General features: G+C 38.3%; 1 protein-coding gene across 2 annotated transcripts in view; it reads right to left on the bottom strand.

The window, feature by feature from the left end:
* WDR7 (WD repeat domain 7) overlaps positions 1-25,833 on the bottom strand; it is a 329,543-nt gene that overhangs the window by 81,882 nt on the left and 221,828 nt on the right. For both annotated transcript variants that reach the window (XM_065406020.1, XM_065406019.1), the window contains one exon: positions 13,318-13,504. In XM_065406020.1, the coding sequence (XP_065262092.1) occupies positions 13,318-13,504 (187 nt within the window). The remainder of the gene's footprint in view (positions 1-13,317; positions 13,505-25,833) is intronic.

Here is a 25,833-nt window from a genome sequence, read left to right as displayed (position 1 = left end):
TCATCAAAGAAAAACATTTCCTTTCCCGTTTCTAGTAGAACTGTGGAATTTTTCTCTTAATCAGAACAGTATTATGTAATCCGAGAGATCTCAGATACAAATATTCGGTTTTTAAGTTAATAAATGTTGCTCTGCTGGCATTATTTTTCTAGGAAGCCCGTTTCTGAGAGACACGGCAAGAACACACGTCCTTAGCTAGTGGCAATAATTAAGTAGCACTGCTGGGAGCACAATAAAGGCTCTGTTTATTCTCAGAATGGAGAGGGGTAACTAGTGGTGTTCCCCAAGGGTCAGTCCTCGGACCGATCCTATTCAACTTATTCATAAATGATCTGGAGAAAGGGGTAAACAGTGAGGTGGCAAAGTTTGCAGATGATACTAAACTGCTCAAGATAGTTAAGACCAAAGCAGACTGTGAAGAACTTCAAAAAGATCTCACAAAACTAAGTGATTGGGCAACAAAATGGCAAATGAAATTTAACGTGGATAAATGTAAAGTAATGCACATTGGAAAAAATAACCCCAACTATACATACAATATGATGGGGGCTAATTTAGCTACAACAAGTCAGGAAAAAGATCTTGGAGTCATCGTGGATAGTTCTCTGAAAATGTCCACGCAGTGTGCAGAGGCGGTCAAAAAAGCAAACAGGATGTTAGGAATCATTAAAAAGGGGATAGGGAATAAGACTGAGAATATATTATTGCCCTTATATAAATCGATGGTATGCCCTCATCTCGAATACTGCGTACAGATGTGGTCTCCTCATCTCAAAAAAGATATACTGGCACTAGAAAAGGTTCAGAAAAGGGCAACTAAAATGATTAAGGGTTTGGAACAGGTCCCATATGAGGAGAGATTAAAGAGGCTAGGACTCTTCAGCTTGGAAAAGAGGAGACTAAGGGGGGATATGATAGAGGTATATAAAATCATGAGTGATGTGGAGAAAGTGGATAAGGAAAAGTTATTTACTTATTCCCATAATACAAGAACTAGGGGTCACCAAATGAAATTGATAGGCAGCAGGTTTAAAACAAATAAAAGGAAGTTCTTCTTCACGCAGCGCACAGTCAACTTGTAGAACTCCTTACCTGAGGAGATTGTGAAGGCTAGGACTATAACAGAGTTTAAAAGAGAACTGGATAAATTCATGGTGGTTAAGTCCATTAATGGCTATTAGCCAGGACGGGTAAGGAATGGTGTCCCTAGCCTCTGTCTGTCAGAGGGTGGAGATGGATGGCAGGAGAGAGATCACTTGATCATTGCCTGTTGGTTCACTCCCTCTGGGGCACCTGGCATTGGCCACAGTCAGTAGACAGGATACTGGGCTAGATGGACCTTTGGTCTGACCCGGTACGGCCTTTCTTATGTTCTTATTTTCTCTGTTGGGTTACTGGACAACAGCGGATCTTAACCTGTGGGTTGCAACCCTGAAGGTTGTTGCTGGCAGGTTTCTGTAGGGTTGTAAGGCTGGTCCTTTTTTCCTGCTGGTCAGATGCCATAGGTCAGAATTTTGCCTTGTCTTAAGCATGAGCGAGTGGAATGCTGATCATAGAAGTGTGCTGGTATCAACCAGGGAGACTTGCACTTGAGAGGAACTCAAGAATACAACACTCCCACTCCCAAGGGTCAGAAAGAACACTGAAGGGTTCCCTCCAGCTCCTGAGGAACCTGGGAAGGAGGGTGAAAAGGCTGTGTGTAAAGGAAGGTACCGTGATGGAGGATGGAGTTTTATCGGTTCAACAGACATTAGTAGCTAAGAGGGGGGCAAAGAGAAAGTGGAGCCCTCACCTCGCAGGAGGGAGAAGAAAATCACCTACTCAGAGCTACCAGATAGGATTTTTAGGATGTGAAATCCTGGGGCAAGAGGTGGGGAGGAAGCATCTAAATTTTGGGTCACAGGAGGAGAAGGCTTTTTTTAAAACTAAAAATAAAGATGCTTCCCCATGGGAATATGGAGCCTTCTTGAAAACACACAGATTTTACATGTGCATTTCCTCCACCTGAGAGGATGAGATTTACATAAAAAAAGTGAACAAGTATCCAGCCATTGGGAGCTTTAATTTACTTTAATTCCCAGTTAACTTTTTGAAGCTTTGGGGAGCTCAGCTCTGCAAAAGAAAAAGAAGCAAAGAATGATCTGCTGTGTTAGAATATGGATGTTCAGAACTACAGTGCACTTGAAGGGAACATGAAGAAGGACAGAATGAGAGGGAGAGAGAGACTTTAGGGTAACACAGAAGAGGCAGATGGGTTAGGGAAAAGGGAATTAGCAGAAGAGAACCATAACTCTCAATTTCTTGGCTTTTGTAAGGTGAAGTCAGATGCAAAGTTTGATTACTGCGTTTTTACATCAGCATGAATAATTGGTTTGGCCGCTATCTAATGTTGTTAGTCCATCGCTGATGATGAAGACGATATTGTTGCAATTCTCATCTATGGCTACGCATATGACTCTAAATTCCGAACCCTGATGCGCAGAGTCAGCCGCACTGAGGGCAAGGGAAGTTTGTATCTATGATTTTTGGTTATGCAGCTCTGGACTGCATCTCAGACTGGAGATGATTTCATCGATCCCCCTCAAACCTGTCACATGCTCATCTTGTCAGAGACCCACCAGAGAGTCCTATTCTGAGCCATTTGCTCGAGTTCTTTGAAATTGATGCAAGCCTACAGAAGACTACTCTAGGCCCCTATATAATAGCCAGCTATCAAACTTCAACAGTGCAGTCGTTTACCATTATTATTTCTAAAGCAGCCTAGTCAACTGCACAGGATTAAAAACATGAAATTTCAGTATAAAAACAGTGTTTATTTTGTTCCATATTTCTGTATAAAAAGAGTGACCAAGAGAGAAACCAACCCCCTAAACTCACGGATTCCATTCAGACAGTCAGTAACACAGAGGAACACCAAGCCATGTTCCCCTCCAACCCTTTATCAGCCATGAAACCATGACCAGGCTAGTAACCTTCTGCAAGAGAAATCACAAGGATGTGATTTTGCTCTGGATCTTTCCCTGTTCTAAAGATGAAGCATGTGGCTTCTTCCGTGTCCCTTTCCTCCTGTGGCCGTTAGGTCAGAGAGATACTTTTCAGAGGACGAAATGCTGCTGTACAAAAGGGATTGAGGGAAAAGCCAACACCGAGCAATTTTCTGTGACTGTGGTTTACACCGCCAGACTGACACCATGAAGCAAGAGAGTGGGAGGAAACCGGGGGACCTATATTTCTGCAACATTGTAAAGAAAAGTCTAATTTAATTTACTCTTTTTAAAAGCAGTCTCTTGCTTACATGAACAGGGCTGAATTGATGGCAAAATAAAGAGTCAGGAATGAACATTCCCACATGGCATAACAGCATGGACCTTGGGACTGTTTTGCCTTCCTGGGAGCTGTTGAGAACGCAGGTCAGCTGGACATATCCCACTGCTCAACTGCCCATGAATGCAGAATTGCATGAGTACTGATAAAAACAACAAGGAGTCCGGTGGCACCTTAAAGACTAACAGATTTATTTGGGCGTAAGCTTTCGTGAGTAAAAAAAAACCTCACTTCTGTTGCATCTAAAGAAGTGAGTTTTTTTATCCACGAAAGCTTATGCCCAAATAAATCTGTTAGTCTTTAAGGTGCCACCGGACTCCTTGTTGTTTTTGTGGATACAGAATAACACGGCTACCCCCTGATACATGAGTACTGATGGAGCTCAGTACTTCCTATTTTATAATTCTATGTCTCTATCTTTAGTCTAAATTTCAGCTTAATGCGAATTTAAAGGTTTAAAAAACTAAGCTTATAATTGAAATGGTGACAGATCCCTTGCTACTTCCAGGTTTAAAAGGTATTTTTGTAGCCCAAATATATGGAAAGTCATCCAAGCATCTTTAGAAGCTTTCTCTATTCTCCAGCTCATGTTCTTCCTTTTTTTTTAATCCCCAACTATCAACTACAAAGGTTACATTCTAAAACTATTGCCCTATATTTGCAAACTATTCAAGCCCTTTAATTTATGCTGCATTTTCACCATAGAACAAAAAAATTCCTCTAATCATGTTCAACTAAAACTAAAAAGGGACTACTTAATTATTTGTACAGTTTATACATACAAGCATTGAAAAGAATACAATTTGTTCTTAAATGTTGATAAAACATTACAAAGTAATCCAAATCAAACTGCGTTTTTTAATTCAAAGAAGAAAAATTATGGACAGCAACAATCCCTACAGTCCTCTATGCCTAGAAATCAAAGCCTAATTAATGCTAGAAAAATACTCTTAATCCTCATGAGTGAGCAGTTCCACTCAGCATGGCTAAAATAGTGTAATCTTTAGTGTGCGTATGTGTGTTGGGGGCAGGGGGGAGAGGGGCTGGACTAGAAGGGTGGAGGAGTTATCCAAAACTCTGCAGCACATCTCAGCTCAGAAATGTATTTTATTCAGCGCAACAAAGAAGATAAACACTGCATGTGTTTTTTTCCTTTGTCAATAAATGTGAAGTGAATTTTTTTTAAAAGCACAAGCTTGACATAAAAGCTCCTTCAAAAAGTGTGCTTAACATCCCAGACAGAAGCAAGGCAGCTGTGTACTGTTATTGTGTACACGGTAAATCAGACACAAAAAGGGGCAGCTCAGCAGGGCACCAGGAGGGTAAGATGCATACTTAACCCCCTGTACACATTGTTGCTCCATTTCTTTCCATCTTAGTCCTTCTGAAGTCAGTACTGTACCTGTCATGGATGTAACAGGCCATTTTCAATCTAAATCTTGTTATGGATTAATAAGCAAACACTTTCTCGCTTATTATGCAATTTATCATGATGAAAATTGCATTGGGCTCCTCAAGGCTACATGCTGATACATTCATTTATTCTGCGCTCTGTGTATAGAGAGCCATACTAATCTTTATGACAGCTAAGGATGTAATAGCAAGACTAAAATTACTTTCTGAATAACTGTACTTGCTCAGTTTATATAAAGTCTACATTTCAATACAGTATACCTTACCTGAATATTTTTAAAACCAGACCAAAGGGCATAAAATTTTTTACATGTTATCTTCTAAAAATCAAACTAAGTTCAGACAACCATTATTCATCTTATTCACATATTTTTCCACGTTAAACGGTACAAACCCACTCATTCTTTAAATTTTGTTTGGCCGATGTCTAAAAATATGCTATACAATAAGCTATCAATATTTATCTATAAATAATGCAGAAAGAAGTTAGTCATCTGAAGACAGATACAGAATGATGATTAGATGCATTTATAGAAGCAAGGCAACCTGCAGAGTTCATTATTGTCCACGTTTTCTTAAATAGTTCACAATGATTATAAGCCACTGATACTGCAGCAATCTTGCAGAACTGCAAGTGAAATATAAAATGTAACACAAGAATGAATGCAATTTTGATACTAAAGAACATAGATTGTGAAAGTATACAGTGGTGGTTTAATATTCTAGGAATGTTATTTCTACTGGTTAAATAATCAATTATTTAACAAAAACAGATTAAGAGCACCTTTAAAATATCTAACTGAAATACTGTGCATTTTTTATTTTATAGGGTTTATATTATCATGTTTTTTTTTTTAATCTTTTTTCTCTTTTGGTAAGCTAATAAGATATCGTGCACTATACAGCTAGATCAACAACTGTCAGTAAGATTTTTGAAAATAATGGACTTATTAGAATTAAATGTTAAATCAACTAATCATTTAAAAATATTGTGGTAGATTTGTTTATAATTTAAATTTTTTGTTAACACAGACGTGATCTGAAGATATATATACAGTATTTATGATGATCAAAAATGTATAATCTCACAATATATATAAATACCAATTCATAGGTTAAACAGTATACTGCAATTTCAAGGCACTGCGCAGATGATGCATGCATTAAATCATTTATTAATGTTTTTTTTCAGTACTCATCTCTCACATGCTTTAAAATATACCCAGAAACCTTCATGGTATCAGCAATATGATCGAAAAAAACAATTATTGAAGAGAAGGCATGCAGCTGTATGGATAGCAGAATGCCATGGATATCAGCAATAAGATGATAAAAAATACTAAATACTGAAGAGAAGACCTGCACTTGTATTTCTTATGAGCAACAGTATGGTAAGATTAATTCTTAAATTAGGATGGTAACACGATGCTGACTCATCTATGACATTTGTATTTTCAATTTCTGAATGTTCCTTTCAGTTTAAATCCTTAGCTAGTCAAAGTGCAAAGTTCAAAATACTGTACATTCTTTTTGTAGTAGTGAATTTTTCTCCCAATTGTTAGTCTAGTTTACCATTTAGCACTTAAGGCTGAATATTAAAGCATTTGCAAGGATAAAGGCCTATATTTTTGTGTGAAATTGTTCCATTCAATATAAAATGTATATTAAAAAATACAAGTTAGTATTTACAACTTGTAACCTAAAAATTGATCATTCAAAGGTCCTAAGGACCAGATCCTCATTTGGTGCAAATCAGCAAAGCTCCATTGAAGTACATGGAGCTATGCCAGTGTATGACAGCTGTAGATCTGGTCCACACACTTGACTGAAACATACCTTATAAGTAGAAATTTAAAATACTGAACAGTTGAAGTTTAAACTTTCAATACATTAAAAATATAAAATAAAGAAAAAATAATTTGTATGTTTTTATTCCAAGTGTTATAATTATATCTTAATTTTTGAGTCAATTATATTTAACTGTCATTTGCAGTTATATTTCTTTTAACATTGATTTTTTTGTATCAAATAAATACTAAAAACCTTAATTTGTAGTTGCAAAAGAACTACAACACAGACACTTCTGAAAATATTCTAGATACCATTTAGAGGATAAAATGAATATTTACATATTTCTCCCAGAGTAGGAAGCTGATATTTTGTGTGTCACAGTTAGGGGTTTATTTATTTATTTCACAGGATTCATGTAGCTATGAATGGAAACTAATCTTATTTCAATAGACACCTGACGTATAGCCACTAATATTATCCAGTATTATTAGTTATTTATTATTATTATTTTGTTTCTAGATGGGAAAGAGCACAGACAATATGAAATGTAACAATTTAGTTATATCTAACACACAAACAGACCACTCTGGCTGCTTGTTGTATCAACTGTAATTTATTTCATTAATTATAAATATACAATAGAATTTCTCTTTTTCCATGTTTGTTTTGTATAACAGTTTGCATTATCTGATAAAACTTAACTAAATAAAGAAAAAATATAGGAGATACAGAAACATTTTATATAAAATCTATTCGGAAAGATATTTAGGATAAATCTCAGACAAAATAATTAATTTTACAACAACAAACACTAACAGTTAAAAAAAAAAAAAAGGCCCATTTCTGCAAAACCTTTAATTGTGTAAGTAGTCACATTGATATCAGATTACTAGAAAGATAAAGATTATTCATATTAGAATTGATATTTGTGATAGAAAGGCCTCTGGGTAATAAAATATTACTGAAATCATGCTTTAACGATAAATAATTGTGTGTGTGTGTGTGTGTGTGTGTGTCTCTTTTTATATATATATATATATATATATATATATATATGTGTGTGTGTGTGTGTGTGTATATATACACACACACACACACATATATACATACACACACACACTCACACACAATTACAGAGAGAGAGATATTAAAAAAGGCACATCAAATTACAATAACCTAATTTCCCACCCCCCAAGCATAGAGGTCCAGATTTGACCATCCTTATTTCACGAGTCATTTCAGAGTTATATATTTTATCATAATAATTTCAAATGGGATGATTCAAAGAGTAAGGGACTACTCAGTGCACATAAAAATGGTAGAATCTGGCCTGTGATCATTGAAACAACCCTGCACAACCCACACATATGAAAAAAGAAACTGAGCAACTCAGAATCTCAAATGAAAGGATGCTGTATATGTACACTACAATGGTGTGTAGAGTAAGGGGGAGGAGAGGGCAGAGAGAGGAGACACATTATGGGTACGTCTACACTTACTTCCTGGTTCGGCGGCAGGCAATCGATCCCGGATCGATCCCGGAAGTGCTCGCCGTCGACGCCGGTACTCCAGCTCGGCGAGAGGAGTACGCGGCATCGACGGGGGAGCCTGCCTGCCGCATCTGGACCCGCGGTAAGTTCGGACTAAGGTACTTCGAATTCAGCTACGTTATTAACGTAGCTGAATTTGCGTACCTTAGTCCGAAGTGGGGGGTTAGTGTGGACCAGGCCTATGTGTGAGCAGATGCCACAAGCTTTTTTTCCTATCATCTATCTAGGTTTATATACTGCACTCATCAACACGGGATCCAAGCATTTTGTCTAAGCCAGGGAATCCTGCAAATACAGATGACTGCTCCTACTCATGTGAGTAATGTTACTTAAATGCATTTGGCAGGATTGGATTCTATGTGTTAACCTGAAGTAGTCAGGAATTCCGATTCTAGTTAATCGCAGTTGCTCCAAGAGGACATAAGGCAAAAGATGGCACATCAAATCGACAAATTCTGTAGTATTTAAATCTTAGAGCAGTGGTTCTCAAAGTAGGGCCGCCGCTTGTTCAGGAAAAGTCCCTGGCGGGCTGGGCCGGTTTGTTTACCTGCTGCGTCCATAGGTTCGGCCGATCGCGGCTCTCACTGGCCGTGGTTCGCCACTCCAGGCCAATAGGGGCTGCGGGAAGGGCGGCCAGCACGTCCCTCGGCCCGCACCGCTTCCTGCAGCCCCCATTGGCCTGGAGCAGCGAACCGTGGCCAGTGGGAGCCGCGATCGGCCAAACCTGTGGACGCGGCAGGTAAACAAACCGGCCTGGCCCACCAGGGGCTTTCCCTGAACAAGTGGCGGCCCTACTTTGAGAACCACTGGCTTAGAGTATTTGTCAATTAAGGTTAACATGTAAGGTCTCTATTGGAAGCTTGGCATGGCATGTTGTGTGTATGGGTAATATTTAAGGAATAATGTAACTATGTTGACGTTTATGCTCATATGTTTTTTAAGTTAAAAGGAATCACCAGGGAGTGATATTACTCAGTGACTGCCTACTCCTACAGGAGGGAGTAGCCACGTATCCCTGGTTAGCCAGTGATGTAATGCAAGGTTCAACTGCCTATCATTGCCCCATCACAAAAGAGTCAATGGAAAACTATCAAAGACAACTGCAAATAATCGAAACCACTTGGAGGTAAAAAAGGAGCATTCTAACAGACAGGGATCGCCCTGGATATGAATAAAGACAAAAGACTGTTTCAGTATAACCAGAGTGGGGAGAAGCACGCTGGATCCATTCACAAAGACATCTTATTGAGCAGAGGTGTTTTTCATGAATGATTAGATCTTGGTTCCCGTGAAGCCAGCCAGCTCTGTAACAGACTGAACTTCGGGGGGAAAACCTACTTATAAGATAAGGTGGTCACATAATAAATTGTAGGCCCTCGTTCACATTTTATTATTTTATTTTGTATCGTAACCATTTGTTTCCATCACTCTCTCTTGCTTCTTGTGTAATCTCTATTCTTCCTTAAATAAACCTTCTTTTGTTTATATATATATATATATATTAATGGAGATATCCTATCTCCTAGAACTGGAAGGGACCTTGAAAGGTCATCAAGTCCAGCCCCCTGCCTTCACTAGCAGGACCAAGTACTGATTTTTGCCCCAGATTCCTAAGTGGCCCCCTCAAGGATTGAACTCACAACCCTGGGTTTATTAGGCCAATGCTCAAACCACTAAGCTATTCCTCCCATTACAAGTGCTGTGTATTATACAGGGGCAGCAGTTTAAGGTAAAACTGTTAAGAGGACCTGGGATTTCTGTGAGTAACCAGTGTCTGTGGTTGGATATCACAGGGGAATGCTTCAAGAGGACTCAGGGACTGAGGTGCATCTCTTGCTAACCTGCAAGGCAAACACAGGGCTGGCATAGTCTGGAGTAGAGTGGCTTGACTGACTGAAAGGCTGGTGGTGTTAGGGAGCTAGCACCCAGTTACCACAAGCAAGACTCCCTCACATTGGAGGCAGAGGGGTAAGGATGTGAGTTACAGTCCTTTGTACCCCGAGAACCATCACAACCACCTCCACTGACATCCTCATTCCTTCTTTCAACTACTTTTTATATGGCTTCCCTAAGCCCCAGTACCCTAGCTCTAACACAATACTGCTGCCTACATTCTCACACGTACAAACACACCCAATCGCATACCTCCATCCTCAAACAGCTCAACTGGCTTATCATTCATTCAGGATTCAGTTCAAAATTGCCTCCTTGTTAATAAACACTCTCCCAGGGGTTGTTCTAGCTTACCACATAGACCTTGTCTCCTCATACTCTCTTCTACTAACCTTTCATTCATTTAGCATATGCACCCTGGAAGTAAATAGGCTGCATCTGTCTGGGCTGGTAGAAATATTGGGACCACTGAGTAGAATCTGCTGCAGCAGAGTCTAAGCAATGACACGATCCTGCCCCTTATCCTTTGACTAGACAATGATAGGCAGTACTTTGGGTCATTTAAATGTAGTGGCAGCTGCCACAGATCCTGCCCAATGATTTTAGGCTCACCTTCCCTTATAATCTGCCCAGCCAAAACCTCCTCTCTGTAGGTTTCAAGCATGGATGAGGCAGAACAGCAGCTGGGATCTCAAATACAAAGGATTGGTCTGCTTCCCACACCATTCCCATGTCTTTCCTATGAGAGGTCCACCTCCTTGGCTTCTGGTCATAGCGGTCTTTTAGTTCTTCACTGGGGGACCGGTCATGACAATTGGACCTATACATTTACCTGAACCATGAGCTCAACTGTAAAAAGTAGGTAAAAGTTCATAAGATGTTACAGTAACCTACAATAACAAACGTTGATGGGAAAAGGTACAAAAGGGATACAGAATAACTGAATTAGGCTAGACAAAAAAGCCAAGTTGATATGATTCAAGGACTGCATTGAAATTATGCTGGTTAAAAACCAGGTGGTTGGGAGCCAGAAGTTAATAAGCCAAAATTGGTATGTTGGCTATTAGTCCTAATTGGTGGACAAAATAATGAGAGGATGGCTATTCCATCCACCACTCCATTTTTGGGTCCTTACAAGAAAGAGATTTTCTGGGAAAGTACAAAAGAACAACAACAACAAAAAGAACAGAATGAAAAGACAGATGGAGGCTACTAGAGCAAGCTTTACCATCATGGTTGTCACCCCCCCCACTGTTTCCTGGGACCTCAAGCCTTCATCAGCCTGATCCTGAGAGGTGTCCTGACCAGAACAAACCAGAAATAGAGAGACCCAGATAAACTGCCATCACTATACCAGTTCCATCTGAATCCCTATGAAATCTTAACAAACAAACAAAAAACCTATCCGATATCAACATAATCACAGGATTTCAAGTTATGGAAACAAAATTTAATTATTTAATTCACCATACATCACAGTACTTGCAATAAACAAACACCAGAGGATTAGAGAAGAATGGAGGAACCTGGCTCCATTTCATTGGTTTTGTGAGTTTCAAATAAAGTTACAGGATTGGATTGAACTAAAGTATTTTCAGGAGAAATTACTTATAATAAAGAAAAACTAATACAAGTTTTTAAAAGAAATTCTTGCAGTATTTTACAAACAAGTTTTGAAGACATATTTTGAGAAAGTTTTAAACATGGGTTGTTGTGTAGATATAAATTTAGTGATTTTTTTACAGTGGGACATACATACATACCATACATTGTTATTTTTAAAAAATATTATTGTGACAATATTTATTTTGAATTTTACCTCAAATTGGCAGTTTTACAAGAGAAATCTCTTTTTGATCTGATGGATTGCAAATATCAATTTAGAAAGTGGACTATGTGCAACACAGACCAAAAGATGTATGCTATAAGACAGTCTATAGTATAAATTTAGGTCAGTTTAACAAGCTGGTTTTTGATCCAGGAGACAGTTTGTGGTCTATTGAGTTCATGATTTCTTAGGGATGTTTAAATCCACAATTTACCGAGATGCTACCCATGCACACCAAGTTTAGTTGAGGAAAGTATAAAAATCTAGACGGTCACAGAAAATAATTGTGCCTACATGTAATAAGCAGTATTTCTAAACAAAATAAACAGTTTTTTCTAAAATGTATTTTCCAAAATACCCAAAAGATATTAGCTCACAGTATAAATTTAATGCTGCACAACAAAAATATGTTTTTGAAAAAAGGAGCAAAAAAAAAAAAAGTTTTTGGAAAATACTAGCTTTTCAAGTACAAGAAAGTAAAAGGAGTTTAGAAAAATATCTGTTTTCCTAACAGATAACGTGTAACTGATTTCCCCCCCTCAAATTTGATGAGAATGTCTTATAGGTTAAAAACGTTGTACCCCAAAGAACATAATGAAAAATGTTTGCCAACTACAGACTTCAGGAAAGCGTTCATGCCCACGATGGTAACAGACTACTAACTACAGGAAGTGTAAATAGTGTCACTAAAGAGATCCTTCTAATCTATGGGTGAGTCTAACACTGTAATTAGACACCCGTGGCTGGCCTGTGCTAGCTGAGTCCGGCTCAAGGGGCTCAGGCTAAGGAGATGTTTACTTGTGGTGTAGCCTGCTGAGTTCTGGCTGCAGCCTGGGCAATGGGACCCTCCCATCTTGCAGGATCCTAGAGCCCAGGCTCCAGCCCAAGTGAGGAAGTCTACACAGCAGTTAAACAGCCCCGCAGCCTCATCCCCGTGAGCCCAAGTCAGCAGGTGTTTAATTGCAGTATAGACGTACCCTATGTGACTAAGTCTTTCCCCTTCTGAGGCTGTACCTACACTAGAGGCATGACAGCACCACAGCTATGGCACTGTAGCTCTCCTCCAATAAACCCATAGTATGGAGCAGATTACAGCGATGGAAGGGGACAACCCTTTGCAGTAGGAATCCCTCGAGCGATGGTAGCTAGATCAACAGAAGCATTTTTCTGTCGACCTAGCTGCATCTACAGCAGGTGTTAGGTTGGCCTAGCTATGGGGCTCAGGGATGTCCTTTTTCACACCCATGAGTGCTGTAACTATGTCAATTTTAAGGCCTGAGATTACACTCCAGAGCCAGCAGAGACTACAAAAACAAGTCAACTCTCGTATATCAGTAATTTAAATTTTGGTGTTGTTGGTACAAATGCCAGATTTCAAATTACTCAAACACAAGGGGGCTTCCTCCCCCAGTTAAATACAATGGTCATATCTGTATTTTCATGTGTGTTAACCGGTGCAACAAAGCAGAACAGAACATACACACACACACACCAAAAATTATTGGATTAAATACATACTTTGAAAGTTGCTTCTCAGCATCAGCACAGAGCTCCAAAAGGCCCATTAATACAGCGGAGACATCCATGTAAGGCTCCCATACTGTAAAACCTCGCCCAATCAGATCAATGGCAGTTCTGCGGATGGTGCTGTGTGGAGGAAGTTTGGGGCTTGGTGGTTGCAGCAGAAGGAATGTCAAAGCTTTACCTACCATACAAAACAGGATAAAAACTAGTACAATAAAAAGAAAACTAGTGAATTGATTCTGCTTTGTTATTTTTAAAAAGTTACCATGAATAAGAGTACAGTATGGAAATCTACTCAGAATACAATACAACATTAGATTCATATGCTGTAAAAGCTTCCAGTGGGCAAGTCCCTACATCTGCACAGTGTCTCAGTGAAGTCAGTGAAAGGAGAGATGCATAGTGCTGCCTATATCAATTATATTAATTGACCATAACCTCTATGGTGCAGGGACCATTTTTCTGTTATGTGTTTGTACAGAGCCTAGCACAATCAGACCCTGACCATGATAGCTAGGTGTTACTGCAATAAAAATAATTATTACAAATACAAAATATTATATCAAATTGTTTGCAGGATCAGGGCCCTATTTAATATAGGATCTTTCCAGTAAATGGTATGTCAACCCTCTAGCGAATTAAATAGTGCAATCACAGAATTAAATAAGTAGCCGGTGAGAGAATGAGAGGAAAAAGTCTACCAAGGAAAAATATGCTCTAAAATGAGACAGAAAAATGCAGGAAAGTTTTTCTAGCTAAAAGGAATGGCAGTGGGAAAGGCTTTTCCACCAACACTTGTGACACTAGGAGCCCAGACAAAATGCTTATCAAAAAGTCCTACAGAATTCAACAGAAAAAGTGATAACCCTTCTATAGGATTTTTGCCTGTAGAATTTAATAAAGAATTATGTGCCTAATATAAAACTCTTTAGGATGGATAAACTATAGGAAGGCAATAATTCTCTATTAGAGTCTATACTAATATTTATAGACTATTGATTCCATCCATATTGTATTCTTTCGGTAGGACTATTCGTAGCAGCGCCAGCTGCCTCCTGCATGCCCCCTTGTGGCCTGGGGTCATGCTGCAGCACCCAGCCTCAGTTTCCCGTCTCTGATAACCAAATAACTTCATGCAAGCTCTCTTCTCTCAATAATACCTCTCCTCGGGGCTAGTTTTTTATTATAACCTAGTTAAAAATAGTGCATAACAAAGTCCAGCCTAAAATCAGACTAAAACAGTGAGTTAATTTGCATTAATTTGATTTCATGCAAACCTGACAGCAAAACCACTGTAAGTTTAACCATGTTAAGGGAGTTAGTGTCTTTGCAGTTGCTTATTATCCTTCTTGAACTTGGGGAAATATGTACCTAGGTCAGAAACTCCAGCCATTTTATGGTAAGAAGTTGAACATCTACATACATTTATCTACAGATTTTATTTTCCAACTAGAAGTCTGCATGCACTATAACTGCACTGAAACCAAATAAAATCATGTACTATGAGTATTTAGAGATAGGTGGCATTCAGCCAAAAATATATTGTAAATAAGTTTCAAATGTATAGCATGGACTGCATGTATATCCTCCTTTAAATCTCATATAGTATAAGGATTTGGGTTTATGTAATGTAGAAGGCTAGCAGTAATGAGGTGACTCGGGCTGCTACATGAGATTGCATCCCATCTCACCAAAAGCTACTATTCTTTCCCACTGACAGTCAGTAAGTTAAAGCATCACAACATCATGGCACTGTTGGCACAGGTTGATAAACTTATAGGGATAATCTACTTATCAGTTAAATATATCTGTCTTTCTTTATACCTGAAATGTGCTGAACTGACCCTAAAATATCCAAATGACTTTTTAACAGAGACATCACTAAGTTTATTGGGGTTAAAGAGTGACATGTTACAACATTTGTCCCAACAGTATTGTGGCTCAATTTTAAAAAAATAGATGTATAACTTAAAGCAAGCATATCAATACACCTCTACCCCGATAGAACGCTGTCCTTGGGAGCCAAAAAATCTTACTGCGTTATAGGTGAAACCGCGTTATATCATACTTGCTTTGATCCGCCGGAGTGCGCAGCCCCGCCCCCCTGGAGCACTGCTTTACCGCATTATATCCGAATTCATGTTATATCGGGCCGCGTTATATTGGGGTAGAGGTGTATATATTTTATCTCACCTACTGTTTAGTGAGAGCATGTGAGTATCTGCATGTAAACCCTCCCTCCCCCCATTCTTTTTAAGATATTTGGATAAATTTAGTACTCATGAATGGTGCCGGAATAGTTCTCTGTCCACACAGCAAATACAGCATCACTGGAGGCAGCACAAGTTTTCCCACATCACCTTACTAATGTCCCTCAATCTTGTGCTGGGATAAAATGCTGTTCTATTTCTACTCATACTTGAAACTCTCTGCTGAGTCTACTAAAAAGGATGCCAACTGTGAATGTATTTTTGCGCTGTGGATATCTGTCCACTAAGAACTGGACTGAGACCAATACTGCATGTTAAAACGGACACTGAACAGCCATCAGATAGCAATGGCCTTAAGGTACCACAACTTGGAACAAATTTGAACCAATGTGACTAAAGGTTAAAGGTTTTATATTCCATTAACAAAGCCATAATCCATAATCCATCCCATCTCTACCTCTTGATTGTTGAAATAGCATGAGTGGCAGTAATGACTTGTTTGTGTGAAGAATATACGTATTCTGAACTAGATGATCCATTGATCTGAATCATCGGGCAATCGGGCTCATATTGCATCCTAAATATAAATTTTTCAGTGGAGAATACCTCACTGTTAATTTTCAAACCAAATAGTCCTGAAAATATGATTTTACTGGGCCACAAGATCACCAATTAAAAATTCTATTTCTGTGTGACAAATTTGTAACTACTGTTTTTTAAAAAGCCCTGAAAATTACTAGGACTAAAAGAGATTCCAGGGTATTTTTAAGAGGCTGGATTTCACAGCACTTTGTGCATAGTCATTTATTTCATTTTCCCGTGTAGTCAGTAAGCAAGGGAGAGATAACTGAAAAGCTCTTATAGACATTAGTAGGAAGGAGAAAAAGATTTATAAAAGCTGTAAATAATTTTTAAAAGCAAGACTTTTAATTAGACAATTAAAAAAATTAAAATTGACAGCATCTTTTTAAATGATCACAACACTATGTAAAGCACATTATACTCTAGCCACGTAGATGATGTAGCTTTCAACATTCCAGTGTTGCAGCCTAACCACAACCTACTGTAAGTCAAATTGTATATTGATTTTTGGTCAGAATTGTGGCTAGAGTTGGTAGAATTTTTTATGATTTTTTCAGACTTATTTTTACTGTTTTTCAACCAGTTGACAGAGGTGGCTGAAGTGTTTTTTGGGGGGAAAAGTGACCATTTTCTAACCAGCTTTAATTGTGTCTGTCTCATCAGGATATACATTCTATCCTTTACTTAAAAGATCCCTTATGACATAATCTGAAGAATCAGTAGAGGGAGGCTTTCAATCTAAGTGAACAGTGCTGTCTGGGGATGTAACTTTACTGAATAATATTGCAAAAATGGAGTAGTTTCCTATGTGTAATGGTGTATTTCACCAGCATTTCCCTTAAACTTAATCCCATCATGACTATTACTCACAGGCAGCACTTGATTTACTTTGATTAAAAGCTGCTGCTGTCAGCTTCTCAGGTGATGTCAGAAAGCCGCACTGGCCTTCTCTCTATACTGAGACTTCTATAGGCAGCTTCCTCACATGAAGCAAAGAGAGAAACGTGCAAGTGGGAAATTTCTTGACAGTCTGATAAACGGAGGCAGTGAGCTCAGGAAACGTGCTCACTTGTCTTAGACATGTCGCAGCAGCGTGTTAGAAAGTGAAATGACAGAAAAGGAAGAATCAGCAATAGTCAAATGAAAATTCTTTGCCTGCACTGAGCTGCACAGATGGCGGCTGCTGCTATAAGGGAGTGATTTAGGAACCGTATACACAATGAATAGCTCTACAGCAAAGGTAGATCTGGGCATCAGAGTAGCCTCTTTTCTCCCTTTCAGGAATGGACAGAAGCCCCATGAAAACTTCTCATACTGAAACTTCCCCAGTGCAATAAGCATGACAATAAACAACATGCTGAATAGCCGACAAAGGAAAATTACTTATGATCCGTCCATAACATTCTTTTTCTGCACTTGCCATCTGGTAGTGCATAACACTCACTTCCAAAATCCTGCTAACTGCACCAGTCTACTGTACTAAATGAAAGCACCAAATAGAGACTGAGAAACCCTTGGATATATTGTTAATATTGGTTTATCTTAAAATATTAGAAATATTTCACAAAACAGGAATGTCCTGAATACACATGAAGAAACAGCTACCAATTACCTACCAATGTCAGAGGCTGAACAGTAGACCGAGGAAAAGAAGGTCACATTAAAATAATGCTACATTAATTAATAGCTCAATTACAATGACAACCCTTTGAGATTACATATTATATGCACTTTAAAACCAAATGAATTTCTGATGATTTATGTTATTACAATGAATGCCAAATGAATTAATAATGTGTTACCAAGTGAATGAAGTCCTTCCCCCAGCCGTGCAGGTCACAGAGCACAGGTGGCATGGTGCCATATTGTATTCTTCTCTCTCTGCTTCAAGTGATTGACTTTAATAAAAAGGAATTCAAGTATAACAAAATATCTTAATTGTAAGGCAGGGACAATAACTATTTGCAATGGCTGTCACTCAATGTTAATACAAATCTATACATGTAGTTTTAGGGGGGAGGGGTTGTTTTGTTTTTAAATTTCTACCTTGTGTCACATTTTATTAAAGAGTGAAGAAGCAAAAAAAGTTACATTAAGGGCCAAATTCTGGCTGCCAAATGAACATGGGTGCCTGTCAGAAAAGCCTAAGGTAAAGGTAAGCTGGGTAAAAGTTTTCCACCCCAATTCTGGGTCACCATAAAACCCACCAACACACCATTCGCAGGGCCGTATATGATAGCAGCTGTGCAGAAGGCATCTCAAGGGTAGGGCCTAGAGATTAGAAGGGGTCCTCTACCCATTTGAGTGCATCAGTCACCCGACTCAGCCATAGTAATTATGCTGGGGAGTTTGCCCAAAGGGTGTAAATCCCTGCAGGTTATGGAGTTCAACCATGCAAGACTCCAGTGTGCGATTGCACAGGGGAAATTTGGAATGGAACAGGAGCAGGAAGGTGGAGAAGAAAGGGCAGAGCTGTGGGGCAGAGGTCACTGCCCCTACAAAACATGGATGTTAGAGCTACTGGAGACACCATAGCCACAGGGATTTAGCAGCAAATGCAGAGGGTATGTCTACACTGCATTTAAACATCCACAGCTGGCCCGTGCCAGCTGACTCGGACTCGTGGGACTCAGGCTAGGGGTTGTTTAATTGCGGTGTTGTAGAAGTTGTAGAAGTTCAAGTTCAGGCTGGAAACTGGGCTCTGGGACACTGCAACGGGGGAGGGTCCCAGAGCTCAGGCACCAGCCCAAGCCCAAATATCTACCTGTTAGGCCAAACCCTGCAAGCCCAAATCAGCTGACTGGGGCCAGCCGCACGTTTCTCTATCGCCTAGGAGGAGCATTCTTGGTCCCAAGATGCCCTTCAGTGCACAGCCCAAATGCAAGCTGTGCACTTAAAGAAGGTGTTGCCTGAAAGTTAGGAAGAAGAGACTTCGCTATAAAATTTCACACCCCTCTCAGTAACTGAATATTTGATTACGGCACATAAATGAAAGACATTTTAAACTGAGAATCCACGTACAAAAAGAAAATTGTGCAGTTTTACTTAGCCCCACTTTTGTGAACCCATCCTACATTGATCTCTTCACTGGCAATCTCCTCACACATTTCCACGCTTCATTCAGATCCCAATGTATTGCATTTATCTGATTTTGACTGTTGGCTATTTGGAGTACCAAGTACATTTAAGACACTTCAGATAACACAATAACTTCAGATTTTCTTTGAGATCTGCTGCACTGCAGTTAACAACTAAATGCAACTACTAATAGTGACTGCCTGACTATAGAGTCTTTTGATCAAACCATCACCATCATCAGTTTCTACTCTGTTTAATGTAAAGTAACTTTTTCACCTTTCTTTTCTGCCTTTTTAAAATGACAATAACTAGAAAAGAGAATGGTCCAACCAAGAGCCCAGCATATTAAAAGCCAAGTCCAGATTCTGTATGCTCAATAATTATAATTATGAATTTTATTTTAAACAGTCTCTATTAAAATAAAAACAATTAACTAGTAACTGTTTATAAAATGTGAATGACAGCTAAAAAGAGTAAAATTCCTAGATAAATGTAATTTATCATTATTGCTGTGCAATTATACATTACCTCTTTTAATAACATTACTTTAGATAGTTATAGTGGTAGAGATAAAATATTGATTTTTATGGGTTTTTCTCTAGGCAGTTCTTAAAACTAGACTTCTCCAAGTTGCTTATTTTTATTTATTGAACAAACTGCTCACCATATTTAGCAGTTTAGAGCAGCTAACAACTGACATGCCTTCTTATGTTAATCTGTAAATATGCAATCAAAGAAGAGTAGTAACTGTTGCTTCCTGATACACACATTAAGCTATGAAGCATGTGCTTTAGTTTACTTTAATTTTAATTCCTAAACATTGAGTTCTATGAAAAAGTGCCATACACAACAAACAGTAGCACATTGATAAATACATGCTTCCTTTAGAAAAATACTCTAAATATTTCTCTTGTCAACATTTATTTTGTTTAAATTGAGCTACAGAAAAAAAGATGAACTAAACAAAAGTCACTCTGCTGCCAGTTTCTCAGTCTGGACATCTTTGTTTAAGGTTTGACTTGGCTTAAATGAACGAATTAATATTGACAAAAACATCAACTAAGCTAATGAGTTGTTAGTTAAGGCAATAAACATGTCACATTAGAGTCAGCGCAGTAAAGAGGTAATTAGCCCTGGAAAAGCTCCGCTGATTGGATCTGTTGAGATCCTTTGCTCTTAACCTTTGAGTCCATTATCTAGTGCAGGACAAGTAGTGGCTATGCTAATGTGAATTCGCCAATACACATCAGCCTTGCTACAGTAGCCAAAGACTGCATTAGCAAGTCTGTGCTGATGCTGGTGTCTTGCTATTTATAAGATGTCTATGAACAAATATGTTAACTCCAAAAATGATACAAACCTAGCTGTACGGACAAATGTGCAACATAAAAAGTATTAAAACATATTTAAATATAATTCTAAGATGACCTGCTGGCATGGTAACATTATACAGATTGCAATAAGTTTTGGAGTTTTTGCTCCACATTCTAGAAAAGATAATATACTTAACTGTAAATTGCTGTTGCAATGTATCATGCAGTTTCCCCCTCTTTTGCTAGTAATTAGCACACTCTTTAAAAAAAAAAAAATCTGTCTTGGCAAGATGGGAATAATAATGACCAACATATGTCAGTGATTACAAAAAGTAATTAAGAAATAAACTTCATGAACAAAGCCTTCAGTAAAAATACTCAAGCTACTTTTATTGAACAATAGTATTTCAGGCAGTAATTTAGAATGTGATTTAGTAAATGACTCTCCTATATCATTTACATAAAAATGTGATTTTGTGCCTGATATTTTATTTAAAAGCTGCAAATAGATGGTGATATAGAAACCAGTACATTAAGTGGGTATCAGCAATTTTGTGACTGGAAGTAGCTGACCATCCTTTTTATTTTAGAAGAAAGTTTTTCATTGATCATGTTTCTCCATCTTCAATTTGGATTTGCTCTCCCCTGCATGGAAATGTCTAGTGGGGTGGAGGGGAGACTGGGCGGGGGAGGGGAGGAGAGCAGAGCAGCGGGCAGGCAGACAGGATGGTTGAACTTAACATTTAAGAGTGTTTTAAAATACATAGGATAGATACAGTAAAGTTGTCAGCAAAAAGTTCCAGTCTTGATGGTTTTGTACCCTTTTTCAGATCTTGCACAATTATTTCTCTGCATGCACACTGGGAAGTCACAGGGAGTGATGGGTAATGAAGGAAAAGAGAAGCTAAAAACCAGAAAGAAATCAGAACATTTGGCTCCAAGCCAAACAGAGAGGGACCATGAGTAAGTAATAAGTAAACAAATTTTAACAGTAAATTAAAACTTTACCTCTTTAAAATTTAAGTTGAATTTGTGACTGGGCAACTGTAACTTGCATCACTAGAATATACACAAATATTTCCACGGTATTGTTAATAATACTTTGCACTTCAATAGTGCCTTTCATTTTTAGGACCTGTGTGTGCTTTACAAACAACTTTGGACGATAAGTATTATTATTTCCATGTTACAGATGGGGAAACAGGTTAAATGACATGCCCAACGTTATGCAGAAAATCAGTGGCAAAGACATGAAATAGAACACTGATCTTTGTTTCTTAAGGCTGGCCTAAACTAAAGCTATAAATTGACCTAAGTTACGCTACTTCAGTTACGTAACTGAAGTTGACGTAACTTAGGTAGACTTAGTGGTGTCTACACTGTGTGGTGTCGAGGGGAGATGCTCTCCCGATGACTTACCTTCCGCCTTTCGGGGAGGTGGAGTACAGACGTTGATGGAGTACTGCCATCAACTTAGCTTGTCTTCACCAGACCACCTGCTAAATCAACATCGCTGCATTGATCGCTGCAGTGCTGATTTAGCCAAGTATAGACAAGCCTTCAGTCTTGTGCTTTAGCCACTAGACCACACTCCCACTAAACAAATATATATATATTTTTTAAAGGAGATATCCTATCTCCTAGAACTGGAAGGGACCTTGAAAGGTCATTGAGTCCAACCCCCTGCCTTCACTAGTGATTACTGATTTTGCCCCAAATCTCTAAGTGGCCCCCTCAAGGATTGAACTCACAACCCTGGGTTTAGCAGGCCAATGCTCAAACCACTGAGCTATCCCTCCCCCATCATGACATCAGCCATGCATGTTAACTTGTTTCATCTCTTTTTTTCCAGTATTTATAGTGACAACTCCCCTCCCCTCCTCTCTATATTTTGTATAGCTTTCTGGGAGAATGATGAACAGCAGTTAGAGCAAATCACTTAATCTCCCTGGGTGAAATTATGATGATGAGGGCTGATGTGTATTGGCGAACTAAGTTTGTGATAACCTAGACTCTTCTCTTTTGACCTACGCCGATGTGTGTTATGCATCATTCTCATGAAAAGATGGGAAGGCAGCAACTTTTAGGGACTCACAAATGGCAGTGACAAGATTTCAAAATTGTGTGTGTGAGATCTTTTCTTTTTTACAAACATGCTCGTACTTTACATTAAGGGTAGTCAGCACAGCAAAAGCTGTGCATAGGCTCGTCTACATGAGCTAGCTCAAATCCAACTGGTATGAGTACCAGCAGCAGAGGATACAGCACAGCGTTGGCCTCAGTGGGTGTAGTACAGGTCTGGCACAGACCCTGGGTATATGCTCGGCTCACTAGCCCACTCTGAAGCCCATGCTGTGCTGTCTTCACTGCTACTGTTACCCACACTAGACAGTTTCAAGCTAGCTCAGGTAGGCTAGCCCAGGCACAACTTTGGCTGTGCAGACATACCTTTAGAAGCCAGTGTGGCCGACATGTGCGTTCAACAATTCCTGTGACCGACACAATGATTAAGGGTACTTTTTGTTCGGAATAAAATGCAGTCTGGAATTAAGATGGGAGTTGCTCCTACATAGGAACAGAAAAACAAAATATTTTAAAATGATCCACAATGCCTATCCTCGAACTCCTTGTCAAATGACAAAACCCATCACCAATGCTGGTCTGTAGACAGGTGGTATATTTTGGATGCTTTTATTAAATGCTGTGTCATTAACAGACTCTCACTTGGAAGCTCCTCAAGTGGAAAAACAGATGAATAAATAACTTCAAAAAGCCTGAATTACTGTGCACTATTATCTGTATCTGCTGTGTTTATATGAGCATTGCACAGGCCAAGTGTGCAAAGAATTATACTGCATTCTCATATCTCTGCTTAATCATTTTGTGCCATGTTTCATTCATTATACAGTGATTCAAAATTAATTCCTCTTAATGTTTTAGATAAACTAAATTGGTCTCAGTCAGGGCCAGATCCGCATCTACCTGCCACACTGAGGTGTGGGGAACAATAGGACATTTACTGTACAGTAAATCAATAACTACTATCTAGCTCAGTCTAAGTAATTTCAAAAGGGACAGGAAGCAATTAGCAGTCTCGTGTCTTATTGGTCAGACCACAGTTGTAATATTTTTGACTCCTGTTCTTCTTTCACTTATGAATATATATAGCCCTTTCTATCACAGATGGCACAGAACGTTTAATGCATCTCTAGAAAACTATCGATATAAAACAATCTTTGCTTATTTTGTCATTATTACCTAATATTTTAAATGTAAATATAACCTAGAATTGAGAAAAAATGCTCATATAACAGAACTGAGAAAAATGTAGAACCTTATTTTCTTTGTGAAATTAATAACACAAAGCATATATATTTAAATTAATTAAGTTAGTAGTTGTTGGTGTATCTAGTCTAGATGGATAAGAGTACAATTAAAAATTGTCCAAGTGTGTATTTTCAAGAAGGCTTTCACAATTCACTTTTTTTTATTTCTGTGCAATTTTAAGGACTAAGGTTGTTCTTACAACTGTCAAAATCTTAATACTCTGATGGTTTTGGAGCAATGAAGATTAACTATTATGAAAAATATATTGATAGCATCCTATTAAATCTATTCTGCCTTCATATCCTATACAATACAACTGGTTTCAGCTGGCTTTCCCGGGGTGCAAGTGAACACTGAATTTGCCTTGCAGTTTATAGCAACCTCTCATGAGCTTGAAAATTAAATGTTTCTTTATTAAATACTTTCCCCCTATGAGATATACAGTCTTTTATTGTAGGACTGTTAGAAGTTGTAACTATTTGAACATGGAAAGCCCAAAATTTAATCTTTAGTTTACCTGTTGTCAAAATGCACATCTATGTTTTAAACATGTGGCTTAGCAGAACATATATATTTGAATATAAAGTGTGACAATCCATTTTGAAGAGTTAAGACAGAGAGAAATATTATTTGATCTCAGCAAAGTAAGAACTTCCCTCCTATTAATTGTTATATCAAACCCTGCAGGTTAAACAAAAGTGTCTCAGTGCAAAACAGCTAATCCTAGGGGTAACAAATTGACAGTATTTTCTATGAAGTAATAAACTGATGTACTGCTTTGTAAATTAGATCCATGAATGGTGAGGGTCTATATGAATGACTCCACATATTATATTAAAATCAGCTAAGATGTTATTTTAAAAAATCCACAGAGAGAAAGACAAAGAGAGAAAGAAGAAAAAATATTTAAAACAGTTGGTTTGCCAGTCTTTTCTGTCTAACTCTGGCCTAGTTAAACTGACCTAACAATGCTATTTTTCTTCCTCTCAAAATCTGCAGTGGGTGAATCAAATGTGAAAGCAAGATCAATTCTATTCCAAGACAGTAAATGAGCTTTAGCTCAGACTTGTTTCAATTTATGGAGAGAACCCAAATATAGCAGCTTAAGTGCATTCTTACTCTGACTATGAAACTATATTATACTGCTATGGAAACAGTAAACAATCATTTTTTCTCAAATTTGTTTATAATCTAGCAAGGAGGAGAAAAATCAATATGTCTGTTTTCAACTGTGCTTCAAATTTTACACTTTCATTTCCAATTGTTAAAATTAATTTTAGAACATTATTAAACTATGTCATTTACTTTAACTTTTAAAGTAGTACTTAAATGTCATTACTGTAAAACTTGATAGTTTTTGTAAGAATAAACATATATACAGTTTATTTTATGGAATCTGGCAGTTCTTTATATTAAATATTTGATCAAGTTGCTTTAATGGGTCAATCTCAAACCTTTTATATTACAAATGGTATCTGCTAATAAGGTTTTAAATCTCTTTGAACCAGAGTGAGAACCCCCTATTCATATTAGTGGGGGTTGCTCACATGAGTAGCCCCAATAAAACTAATGAGAGTAACTAGTTTACAACTTGGAACTCTCTAAAGCGTGTGTATGTCTGACATTTAAAAGCAGCAATATTGAACAAGGAACTCTTAAGTTATTCTTGAACAATAGCAGTTGCTTTAGCTGCATAAAACCCAAGTAAGAAACAGTTACTTACTGTAACTGTGGTTTTTTGAGATGTGAAGGAGATGTATATTCCACTTAGATGTGAGCTGGAGAATTTTGCTTAGCAGCACTCGTGCCTGGTGGCCATAGCCCCTCCCATGGCTATATAAGGCAGCACCGCCCCCCCCCCCCCAGTTCCTTTGCACCGAATGCCCAAAGACTAGACTCAGATGCAGAGGGGATGGAGGGTGGGCTGTGGAATACATATCTGCATCACATCTCGAAGAACCACAGTTACAGTTAGTAACCATTTCTTCTTTGTTGAGTTG

Source organism: Emys orbicularis, chromosome 6, assembly GCF_028017835.1.
Source record: "Emys orbicularis isolate rEmyOrb1 chromosome 6, rEmyOrb1.hap1, whole genome shotgun sequence".
Classification (NCBI taxonomy): Eukaryota; Metazoa; Chordata; order Testudines; family Emydidae; genus Emys; species Emys orbicularis.
This window is presented reverse-complemented; position numbering and strand designations above follow the sequence as displayed.